Source organism: Balaenoptera physalus (assembly GCF_965194825.1).
Source record: "Balaenoptera physalus genome assembly, chromosome: 16".
Lineage (NCBI taxonomy): Eukaryota > Metazoa > Chordata > Mammalia > Artiodactyla > Balaenopteridae > Balaenoptera > Balaenoptera physalus.
The window spans coordinates 66,500,871-66,513,501 of NC_138898.1; the positions used below are offsets into that span (position 1 = coordinate 66,500,871).

At 45.3% G+C, this 12,631-nt stretch overlaps 1 protein-coding gene and 1 pseudogene across 5 annotated transcripts in view; both read left to right on the top strand.

Annotated features, from left to right (window-relative positions):
* The window catches only part of BFAR (bifunctional apoptosis regulator), a 40,484-nt gene that overhangs the window by 11,094 nt on the left and 16,759 nt on the right, over positions 1-12,631 (top strand). For all 4 annotated transcript variants that reach the window (XR_014254735.1, XM_082429693.1, XM_082429694.1 and 1 more), the window contains exons 2-5: positions 3,780-4,116; positions 5,476-5,680; positions 6,410-6,579; positions 8,621-8,765. Coding sequence is in view for 3 of the 4 variants with exons in the window: in XM_082429693.1 (XP_082285819.1) it covers positions 3,854-4,116; positions 5,476-5,680; positions 6,410-6,579; positions 8,621-8,765 (783 nt within the window). In the remaining variant the exon portion in view is untranslated. The remainder of the gene's footprint in view (positions 1-3,779; positions 4,117-5,475; positions 5,681-6,409; positions 6,580-8,620; positions 8,766-12,631) is intronic.
* Positions 185-916, top strand: LOC309645095 (tricarboxylate transport protein, mitochondrial pseudogene; annotated as a pseudogene). Its single transcript has one exon. The product of its transcript is annotated as a tricarboxylate transport protein, mitochondrial pseudogene (transcript).

The window sequence follows — 12,631 nt, forward strand, 5'->3', positions numbered from 1 at the left end:
AGAGCCGCGCCCCGCGCTCTGGCGGCAGGGGCGCCCGCGCCCAGGAAGGGCACCGTCACACACCCGGGGAAGGCAATCCTGGCAGGCGACATCGAAATCTGCATCACCTTCCCCACCGAGTACGTGAAGACGCAGCTGCAGCTGGACGAGCGCTTGCAACCGCCGCGCTACCAGGGCATCAGGGACTGCGTGTGGCGGACGGTCCACAACCATGGCATCCCAGGCCTGTACTGCGGCCTCATCTCCCTGCTTTACGGCTCCATCCCGAAGGCGGCCATCCGGCTCGGGATGTTCGAGTTTCTCAGCAACCACATGCGGGACGCCCAGGGACGGCTAGACAGCACGCGCGGGCTGCAGTGCGGCCTGGGTGCCGGTGTGGCAGATGCCGTGGTGGTCGTGTGCCCCATGGAGACCATCAAGGTAAAGTTCATCCATGACCAGACCTCCCCCAGCCCCAAATACAGAGGATTCTTCCACGGGGTCAGGGAGATCGTTTGGGAACGAGGGCTGAAGGGGACGTACCAGGGCCTCGTGGCCACCGTGCTGAAGCAGGGATCCAACCAGGCCATTCTCTTCTTCGTTGTGACCTCCTTGTGCAACTGGTACCAAGGGGACAACCCCAACAAGCCCATGAACCCTTCTGATCACTGGTGTGTTTGGAGCCATCACAGGTACAGCCAGTGTCCGTGGGAACACTCCTCTGGACATGATCAAGACCCGGATGCAGGGCCTGGAGGCTCACAAGTACCGCAAAACGTGGGACCGCGGCCTGCAGATCCTGAGGAACGAGGGGCCCAAGGCGTTCTACAAGGGCACCGTCCCCCGCCTGGGCCGGGTGTGCCTGGACGTGGCCATCGTGTTCGTCATCTACGACAAGGTGGTGAAGCTGCTCAACAAAGTGTGGAAGACGGACTGAGCCCCCTTCTCGCGATTCCAGTGCAGTCGTGCCAAAAGGCCCCCTTCCCGTCCCTCGCAGTCCATGGCCCAGGGCTGTCCCCTGTGGCCGTCGAGTCCATGTGTCCCCTGTGGTCTGTATGACACCACCATGGTGTCCATGTGTCCAGCTGAGACCGGGTGTTCCTCTGGCCTGTGAACCTGTGTGCACTTGTCCACGTGCTTACTCGTGTGCCTGTGTTTCATGTTTCGTGTCCTGTGACCCTGTGCCCCACTTCCCGGGGTGCCCGTGTGGCCTGGGTCATGGCCCTGTAGCCATGGCCTGGCCCCAGCCCGGTGCCTTCCACCCTGGGCAGCAGGGGCATCGCCCCGGCCTACCACAGCTGCCTCCGGGCCTCAGCCTGGCCTCACTGCATTCCAGGGGCTGCCTATCCCCCCGCGTCTCCCGCCACTGGCCTTAACCAGCCCTTGGGCCCTCCCTCCGCCCCGGACAGGGTGGCACCTGGCACTCTCAGGACCACCCTTGCGAGGCAGAATAAACCGGGTCCTGCAGCAGCCTCCTGTCCCTGCGTCAGCCTATCTGTGGGTGGGCAGTGGGGGCCACGCCTCTCCTCACCCGAGGACACTGTTGGGGCCAGGCAGGCTGGTGGGCAAGCGAGCTGCGGCCACAGTGTCAGCCCTCTGGGAGGCCTGGCACCAGGCCAAGGAACATCCGGCCTCCATCCAGGCCTTGCCTGTGGCCTGGGGGCAGGATCCTGCAGGGTCAGCTGGAGGGTGTGTCCTTGGGGGTCACCTGGTAGACAACATCGAGGGGGCAAAGGAGAACTGCTCCACACTGGTGGTTGGGCCTGGAGACAGTGCTCTCGGCCTCTTGTCTGCCCTGCAGCCTGTGGCCCAGCCCAGCTTACTCCCTCATGGTTTCCCTGTGAAATGATCTGCTTGAGGGGCACTGCTTTGGGGTGACCAATTTCTGGTCCCCTGGGACTCTGAGCAGGAGGCCCTTTCTTAAAAAAAAAAAAAAAAATCCTTCTTCCAACACTGAATCAAGATGTGCTCATGAACGTACTTAAAGTGCCCGCCGGTGCCCAGCTCCCCAGAGATGGTCAATAGCTAGCAATGGTCCAATTATTATTTTCTGGGATAATACTGTCCACATGGTAGTTGTTTAATCCATAGTAGCCAAATAAAGGAACTACTTTATCAAAATGATGATTCCTTTTTCTAAAAACCTATACATATGAGATCTCCTACTTCCTTAGTAATTTGAAGAGGCTGCCCAAAGGAAAGCAGTTAGAAAATGTTGAAATGTTCCTAAACATACAAATAATGAGCAAATATGATTGCTTTTTACAATTTTCTCTGTATTTTTGCAGTTATCGTAACATCATTTTCATTAAGAACAGCTTGGTGAATACAGAAAACCAAAACCAAGAAAATCACGATCCTCCCCCACCCAACCAACTACTAATACTTCATTATATTTTCTTCTAGTCTTTGTTTATAGATTTGCTTGTTTAAAATATAGTGTTATCATGCTCTATATAAAATTTGTGCCCTGTAAAAGTGATAAAATTCCCTGAAAATCAGGGAAATTGCTACCATTTATGGTCTACTTACCGTATGCCAGGCACTTTACTTGCATTCTCTTACTTAACTCTCAAAACCTCCCAATGGGGTAAATACTATTACCATCCCTATTTATATATGAGCAACCTGAGACTCAAAGAAATCCAGAGCGCAAAGCTAGTAAATGGCAGAGCTGGGGTAAGAATGCAGGCAGCCCAGCCCTGGGACCTGTGTTCTTAACCACTGCCTGCAAAGAGCCCTTCTCTGCATGACCAGTGTGGGTGATCGAGAGCAATTTACCTTCTTTCCTGTAACAACAGTGAGATTGAGAAATTCTTCCCCACCAGTGCCTACGCCATGCTAATTCCAGTAACAATCTGAATATCATTTCTTTAGCCCCTGTTTATACCATCCACCACCCTAGTTCACTATCTCTAACCCTCACAAGAAGCTTTGAAGGTTTGTGTGCTCTACGCACCATTCCACAGCTGAGGAAACAAGGCTCAGAGAGCCCAGGTAACTTAGGCACCGTCCGGGAGATGGAGAGTTGAGCTTCTAACTCCATGGCACCATCATACTGCTTCTCAATAAAAAACTCCCTTAAGACCCAGATAAGGATGAGAAGAGAATGGTCCTTAGCCATTTGCATATTAGTGACATTAGTGTGTTTCTGTGGCACCAAACTGGTGGGATCCAGAAGGCAGGATGTGCACGTTTGGGTTGGTTTGGGGTTGGGGGTGGGTGGATATTAAGCCCCAGGCAAGTGGACCTGACGCAGGGCACCTCAGAGAACCAGGCCTCACTGTCTTCCAGGTACTGTTCCTGTGGAAGCCTCTGAAATCAGGTGTCAAAAGAAATACTTACCTAAGGGGAAGGCAGATTTGTTTGGATAAACTCTGTTATTTATATGAAGTACATCTCTTGTTGCCGACTCCAGACATTTTCATGGGCCAAGAAGCTGGCTTATTTAAAATTATGTACGTTGAAAGGACTTTAGAAATTTCATTGAGAAAACTGAGGCCAGAGAAATTACATGTTCAAAGGAAGTTAGCAGAATGGAAGGATCTAGAATTCTCCAGCCTCTCCCATCCAAGTCCATTGAACTTTCCACTACACTATTTTGCTTTACCTAATTTTTGAAAGTATGACAATAGGTCAGAAAAATTTAGTGATGTTTATGTGGTTTATGGAATGTAAATTTTTAGAAACCAAATTTGTCACATTTAAAAATCAGAGCTTTAATATCAATAGAATGGCTGTAATCTCAAACACCTACTATATTATTTTTCCTATTTCTGTTGTTGTCTCTTTTTTTCTAGATTTTGCGATGCTTTGCGGCAGTTTTCTGAGTCTGGAATTTTCTATGTCTGTGGATCCCAGAATTTGCTAAGAGATGGAAGAGTCTCCACAGAATGATCTGAACACGACAAGCCTTGAGGAAGAGGAGCCTCTCCAGAGCAGCAGCCCTCAGATTTCTGTTAGGGAATTTTCCTGCCACTGCTGTTACGACATCCTGGTTAACCCAACCACCTTGAACTGTGGGCACAGCTTCTGCCGGCACTGCCTAGCTCTGTGGTGGGCCTCTTCGAAGAAAACAGAGTGTCCAGAATGCAGAGAAAAATGGGAAGGTTTCCCCAAAGTCAATATTCTCCTCAGGTAATGCTCAGCCCATGCCGGTAGCTCATTGGGCCTGTACAGTGTGGTTTCTCTTACTGGGAGCAGCCGCATCTGGAAAGGCCAGAGAGGTGGAGCCCACTGCCTCAGGGGTCATTCTGGATCTGCTGGCATGTGAGTCAGGGAGCTCAACGACCTGGAAGTCCCGACTCCCTTCCTCACAGGTGACCGTGATTTGTTTGTTTATTATAAATGAGGGAAAGAAAGAAACGCTGGTTATCAAGACCATTGTCTGTAACTCTTTGTACATAATACTTCTTATTGATATGTATTCACTGAGAACACCCTAGGTCTCATAGAGAAAATGGTCTAACTGTATGATTCTCGAAAACTGGTTTGATGCTGGTTTTCATAATCTTTGACTAGACTCTGTTACATTTATCACATTAATAGAGTTTCTCATGCATGGCACCACACAACAGTTGATAAGACCTTCAGATAGCAGGTTTTTTTCTGCTTCCATTCATAATGTTCATCATGTACCTGTGAGTTCTTTGAGGCTAAAATCCTTTTCTCTTGCCGCCTTGTTATCAACAGAGTACCAGGAAGTTCCATGAAAATATTAACCCATCATTCTCTTTTTCACAGGAGATGTATTTACACACACTTTGCTCTGACCTTTCAGCCTTGGTTTACCTGCAGGTTAACCTTAAATTGAAGAAGGGTTCTCTGACTGTGTATAATCGAAAATGAAGAGCCTACAGTATGACCTGAGGGTTGGTCTCACTCTTCACTACTGAACTGCACCTTTTTTCTTTTTTATGAGTTAATTTTTAATAACATAAGCAGTACATACATAGTCATTTACATTCTTTTAAAAAAATCAGAACGTTGCTGATAAAGACCCCTTCGACCCCTCCTCCCCCATCTTACAATTCTTCCTTCCTTTTTCTCAGAGTAATTTCAGTTCTGACTTAGTTGTCATCTTTCAGATTTTTAAAAATACTTTTATACATTTATATGCCAATAGGAAATGCAAATATTTCCTCACATCAGTGGTGTACTGTCTGTGTTTCTGCAGTTTACTATTTCATTCAACAATGTGGATAAATTTATTCATCTTGATACACAGTGATATCCAGTAAATTCATTTTTAAAACTATGTATGTTTCCACTGTATGAATATGCTATGTTTTATTTAGCTGTTGCCCTAACAGTGGACATATAGGTGTTTCTGATTTGTTGCTGCTACCAACAGGGCCATAACCAATCTTCTTGTCCATTCTTCTAGAATCCTTGTATATTATTAAATGTTGATAGTAGTTTTATTTTGGCCTCTAAACATTATAAGTATATTTAGTCAAACAACTGTCTTGTGATTTTTTTTTCTGTTCTCCATAGGGATGCCATTGAAAAATTATTTCCTGATGCAATTAGAATGCGATCTGAAGACGTTCTGCAGAATAATGACGTAGTCCAGAGTCTCGCAGCCTTTCAGAAGTATGGGAACGATAAGATACTTTCAGCTCCCAACACGGGCCGAGTGAATCAGCAGAGGGGAGGGGGATTCTTTTCCGGAGTGCTCACAGCTTTAACTGGTGTGGCAGTAAGTTTATGTCTCTCTGTCCCCCTCCCTCCCAGAGTTTCCCGTGAAGTCAGTTCTGTTGAAATACCCCTAAATGATTAATGATGTGACCGTATGTGGTAATTCACTATGTACATTGAAACCTGGGGATGTTGCCTATGCAAGTATATACAACATAATATTCAGAGCCCAGTAAATGTTAGCTTTGTCCCATTTCATCCTCTTCACAACCTATGCAATAGGCACTGTTATTATTCCCGCTGTAGAGAGGAGCAAACCGGTGCAGAAAGGTGTTAAAGCTGGAACTCAAGGACATGTCTTGAGCACAGCCCTTCACTAACTTCCAGTGTAGAGACTATTTTCTTTTTAAGATGTATCCATGCTACAAAAATCTAACTATTACAAATTTTCCAATAGAAAAGGCACGCGAGTCAGTTACACTGGCCAAATTGATGGGGAAAAGGGTGCAGTACTCCCTGGTGCCCTGCAGTGAGTCCTATTCCTGTCTCTGTTCCCTGACGACCCGAGACTCAGCAGAGATGAGCCCAGCAAGGGTCGCGCTCCCCAGATCTCGGTGGCAGTGGTGTTCCATATCTACGGACTTGGCATCCGTATCGGCTTCTGTATCTACGGACTTGGCATCATCCCCTTCCAGCTCAACCTTTTTCCTTCCCGGTCCCACGCTCACATATTTAGAAGCTGGCGTCTCTGATCCTGCTGTGGAATAAGGGCCATGTCACTTTTCCCCAGGTGGTCCTGCTGGTGTATCACTGGAGCAGCAGGGAATCTGAGCACGACCTCCTGGTGCACAAGGCTGTGGCCACATGGACAGCAGAAGAAGTTGTCCTCTGGCTGGAGCAGCTGGGCCCTTGGGCCTCTCTCTACAGAGACAGGTTTTTATCTGAAAGAGTAAACGGAAGGTGAGGAGCAAAATCTTCTGATACGTCACTGACATTTTTTAAACAGTTTTATTGAGACACCATCCACATAACCCCAAAATTCACCCATTTAAAGTGTATAATCAGTGGTTTTTAATATATACACAGATATGTGCAGCCATCACCACAGTCTGGTTTTAGAACATTTCCATCATCCCCAAAAAGAAAGCTCCTGCTAAAGGCAGTCAATCCTCATTTTCCCCTCCCGTAGCCCCCAGGAACCACCATTCTACTTTCTGTCTCCTGGACTTGCCTGTTCAGAGTATTTCCATTCTTCATTCATCCATTCTTCAGTTGATGGACATTTGGATTGATTCCATTTTGGGGCTGTTAGGAACAATGCTGCTGCGATCATTTGTATATAAAGGTTTTCGTGTGGACGTATATTTTCAATACTCAGTACTCTCTTGGAGTGGAAATGCTGGGTCATAAGGTAACTCTGTGTTTACCTTTTGGGGAACCATTGAACTGTTTTCTAAAGCAGCCGAACCATTTTATGTCATCGACTGACATTTTAATTGTTTGTTGCTTCCTGATTATAAAAGTAACATATATTTATTTATTTTAAAATAATAAAGTAGAATTGTAGGACATTAGAAATGAAATACCTTCATAATCCTGCTCTTCAGAGAAAACCACTATTATCATCTTGCTGGACACCTGTCCAGATTTTTTTCAATGTTTATACAGGCATACACATAGATGTGTTAAATAACGTGTTATTTATTTATTTAAACTGGAAATATGATTGTACTAAGCAGACCTGTGTTTATATGTATGTGTATAGGCTAGAGTCTATTAATCGATCTCTACCAGCACACATATGTGATGTTTCCCTTTTTTCTGCTCCAGACGGTACCAGACTACGTTGTGCAAATGCTCTGAGGAACCCATTAGTTTGAGGAGCTCACTCATCGCTGAGCTATGCGTCAGCCTGCTTCTGCCCATCAGCAAATCCCCCTGCCCCTTCCTGAGCCCTGTCCATCTTTACTGGGGTCCCTCCCTTCCTTGAAGGGGGACCACGTAGAGGTGTTACTTAGACCACCAGGCAGCTGCTCTCTAACCCGTTTGAGTCAGACGTGTAGTCCACTCACTGCTAGGCTGCCTGACTGCCCCACCTCCCACCCTGCTCCATTTTTTCCCCCTGAACTGAGCTTTCAACACTTGACTCTCTATTGAGGAAGCAAAATGCTCCCACTTTGTCTGTTTTTTGTAAGAAGTTGCACCACCTCACCACCCTCTCCCCCAATTGTGGTTAAAAAAACTTCTCTACCCACTTAATACAATGTGTCTTTGCGTAACTGTCTTCCTTCCAGAGGAGAGATTCTGAAACTGGAATGGCTGAGTGAAAGGGAATAAACCTTTACGGGGCACTTTTAACAAGGAATCACCGTAGAGGTGAATTCGCATCTTCTGATGAAAGGGAGCAGATAAGGGATCTACAGTTATCTTTATTTAATCACTATCCCCAAACAACTACTCTTTTTTTTGGCTGCATTGGGTCTTCGTTGCTGCGCGCGGGCTTTCTCTAGTTGCGGCGAGCGGGGGCTACTCTTCATTGTGGTGCACGGGCTTCTCACTGCCGTAGCTTCTCTTGTTGCGGAGCATGGGCTCTAGGTGCGCGAGCTTCAGTAGTTGTGGAGCACGGGCTTAATTGCTCCGTGGCATGTGGGATCTTCCCGGACCAGGGATCCCACCCGTGTCCCCTGCACTGGCAGGCGGATTGTTAACCACTGCACCACCAGGGAAGTCCCCAAACAACTACTCTTAATGTCATAATGTTTTATTGGATTTCTTCCCAATTTTTTTTTCTATACACACACACTTTAAAAAATAGAGGGACTGGCAAATAGTAAGCTTTCAGTTGTTTGCTGTTATTAATCTTATTTCATATGTTAGGTGTCTTACCTCAAGCCTAAAGTGTTTATCTGTGTTGATAAGGTGGAACTCCAACTGTGGAAAATTTGCTTCCAGGATGTAATCTCAAAAGACATCTCCTCCTATCTCCTCGCCCACACCCTAGGTTGCTTTTAACTTTGACAGAGGAAGAATTTTCCAGGGCACCATATACCATAGAAAACAGCAGCCACCGAAGAGCCATCCTCATGGAACTGGAGCGAGTCAAGGCACTGGGTGTGAAGCCCCCGCAAAACCTCTGGGAATACAAGGTGAACTCTATTTTTTCAATGGAAAATAAGTATTGAGCACCAGATATCAGTTATCTGCCAGCCCACTGCTCGTGAATACATCAGACAAAACTGAAGCCCCCTGCGTCCCCGCTTTCCCTATGCCTGTGTATCCTTCCTGGGCCTGTTTTCCTACTTGTGTTCTGGGTATATATCCACAGCTCTAGGAACAATGTTCTAGGTTTTTAACCTTAACATAAAAGGCATGAACTGAGCTTATTATCCTTCTGCAAGTAGCTTTTGTCTCTGGCTCTGGCTCTTTTTCCCTTGTGCCATATTCCACTGCACAAGTGCGTGACCATTTATACATTCTCCCATTGATGGCCACTGAGATTATTTCCATTTTTGCTATGAGAACCAGGGCTGCTGTGGACATTCTTGGAAAGTTCGTGTGCTCATGTGTAAGACTTTCTTTGTGCTATACACTGAGTAATAGGATTACTGGGTCACAAGTAATGCACATCTTCAGCTTTACCAGATGCTGATAAATTGTTCTTCAGTGTGACTGTACCTGGTTCTCCTTCACAGAGAGAATTTAGCGAATACTGTACTGTAAAACGAATACTCTATTTTTTATTAGTCATAGGATGTCTGGAGTACACAGACCTATACCCTAAAAAAGACATCATGGAGAAAAATAAATACAAATAACCAATAAGTTTATGGGGGAAAAATGCTCACTGATAATTATGGTACAAATGAGACAACCCGCTGGCGTCATTCTCACCTATGACACTGTCAAGGATAAGAACCTTTCATGACGTGAGGAAAGAGGCACTCATGTTTGCGGATCCTAAATTGGCGCAGTTTCTTTGGAGAGCGGTTTGTCAATAACTTATAATTTAAACCGCCCCTTCTCTTTGGTCTACAGTTTCACTCCTTTGCATTTAGAGCACAGGCAGCACAGCGCTGTGATCAAGAGAGGGCTTGGCAGCCTGACTCCCGGGCTCCTCCAGCACACACTGACTGTGGGAACGCCAGCAAGTCCCTGGGCCTCCTGGTCCCGTTTCCTCCTCAGCCAGTGACCTCAGAGAGTCACAGTGAGAATTGAATGTTTGAGTCACAGAAATTATTAAACAAGATGTTGGCCACAGTGTCATTGGTAATAGCACGTGGGAAACAACCTCAGCACCCATTGTTAGGAACAGGTTCAATAAATACAGCTCACCCATACATGTAGCCATTACAAAGGAACGAGGTGACCCTGGGTGCGCTAACAAGAAATGATACCCAAGTTGTTAACTGAAAATAAAGAAGAACATGTTAGAAAACCTACACATTTGTATGTGTCATAGAAAATCTCTGGAAGGATACACAGACTGTTAACAATGTTTTCATCTAGGGATTGAGACTTGGATGGAAGGGTGAATTGTATTTGTCATTTAATACAGTTCTGTGCCGTTTGAAGAAAATTGTGTTTATTTTGTGCATGTATTGCTTTAAAACTGAAAAAACACTAGTTTCAGAATTTTTGAAGAATGGGGATAGGGTCCTAAGATAGATTTGTTGTTTTCTGTGTTGTTGTTGTTTGTCAGTTTAAAAAAAAAATCCCTACTTCTCTTTTATCATAAATTATTAGTTTTGTTAATGCAGTCAAACTCTGGACTTCTTGTAGCCAATATTAGTCCTATGGTGGGTTTTAATATCTGACAGAACCTTTCTGGGTCCTGTATCCAGCAGTGACCCTCTATTTAGAATCTGTCAACGTAAACTTAATATTAACCAGAGTGAATGGTGATGGTGTTCTGGTCCCACTGTAAAAAGCAAGCAGAACCTTATCATCAGTCTGTTCCTTCACATCTGTCCTTCAGCCCCTCCCCAGGGGTGGTCACTTGATGCTTAGCCTGCAGGCTGCGTGCTAAGGCTCCTGAGCGCGGCTGCTCCTGAGCGCCGCTGTTCTCGTCAGACTTGGGAGGGACAGCTCCCCACGGCAGCGCCGTCATCGCGACCACCTCGCTGGGAGGTTGCTTTATCCTCCTTCTCTGATGGAAGGTAGCCCCAGAGTTGGGATGTTTTGGTCCAGCTGATCCCAGACCTACAAACATGTAACTCGGTCATCTCCCTTTCTCCCATACTGACCGAGACGTGGCTGGGTGCCTTCGGGCTCTATTTCTGGGACCTGTGTTCCCTTAGAGCCTGCACACCCAGTAGGAGCAGCAGCGCCCCCAAGGCCATTGTTTCTTGAGGGGTGAAAAGTGTTAAGTATTGCAGTGACTTGTGGCCCTCCGAAGACCACAGTATGTAAACAGATACACGGTGTATCTGTGGTATTAACGTTTCATGGGGCAGGGGCGGGCTTATGAAAAAAATGTCTGTAAAAGGCTCCTTAAGGGGTAATAATGAAAAAAAGGTTGGGAAACACTGCTTTAAAATGAAGAACTACTTCCATATTTCTATGTCTCACCTAAGTTACAACATAGAGATAATTTTTAGAAGTTAGATTTTTCAAAAAACTTTTACTATGGAAAATTTCAAATATACCCAAAAGCAGGATAATAGTACAAAACTTCCATCAACCCATACGACAGCAACTCATGGCTATGTTTATTTCAGTAATACCTACTCCTGCTACCCCTGATTATTTTGAATCTGAGATAGCATATATTTCATAAGTAAATATTTTATTGAATCTCTAAAAAGTAAAGACTTTTTTTTTTTAATGTATGCGGCTGCGTCAGGTCTTAGTTGCGGCATGCGGGATCTTCGCTGTAGCACTCAGGCTTCTCTCTAGTTGCAGCGCACGGGCTCCACAGGGTGCAGGCTCAGTAGTGGCGGCGCGCAGGCTTAGTTGCCCTGCGGCATGTGGGATCTTAGTTCCCCAACCAGGGATCGAACCCGTGTCCCCTGCATTGGAAGGCAGATTCTTAACCACTGGACCACCAGGGATGTCCCTAAAAAGTAAAGACCTCTTGAAAAACAAAACTAAAATACCACAATATACACCCCCAGAATGAATAATTCTCTGATATTATCAAATAATTTGTCAGTATTCAAATACCCTACTTTTTTTTTTTTTTCAGTTGATTTGTTCCACGCAGGGTCCCAACAAGGTCCACATTTGGTTGTCATGTCTTTTTTTTTTTTTTTTTAATTGAGGTAAAGTTGGTTTTCAATATTATATTAGTTTCAGGTGTACAACATAATGATTCAATATTTTTATAGATCATACCCCACTTAAAGTTATTATAAAAATATTTGCTATATTCCCTGTGCTAAACAGTATATTCTTATAGCTTACTTATTTTATATATAGTAGTTTGTACCTCTTAATCCCCTACCCCTGTCTTGCCCCTCCCACCTTCCCTCTCCCCACTGGTAACCGCTAGTTGGTTCTCTATATCTGTGAGTTGGTTTCTGTTTTGTTATAGGCGTTTGTTTGTTTTATTTTTTAGATTCCACATAGAAGTCAAAATATACCTACTTATTTTTCTATGTCTGACTTATTTCACTAAGCATAATACCCCCAGGTCCATCCATGTTGTTGCAAAATGGCAAAGTTTCATTCTTTTTATGGAAGAGTAGTATTCCATTGTGTGTGTGTGTGTGTGTGTGTGTGTGTGTGTGTGTGTGTGTGTGTGTGTATTTATATGCCACATCATCTTTACCCATTCATCTGTTGATGGCTACTTAGGTTGCTTCCGTATCTTGGCAATTGCAAATAATGCCCTTATGAACATTGGGGTGCCTGCATCTTTTCAAATTAGTGTTTTTGTTTTCTTTGGATATATTCCAAGGAGTGGGATTGATGGATCATATGGTAGTTCTACTTTTAGTTTTTTGAGGACCGTCCATACTGATTTCCACAGTGGCTGCAGCAATTTACATTCCCACCAGTGGTGTACAGGGGT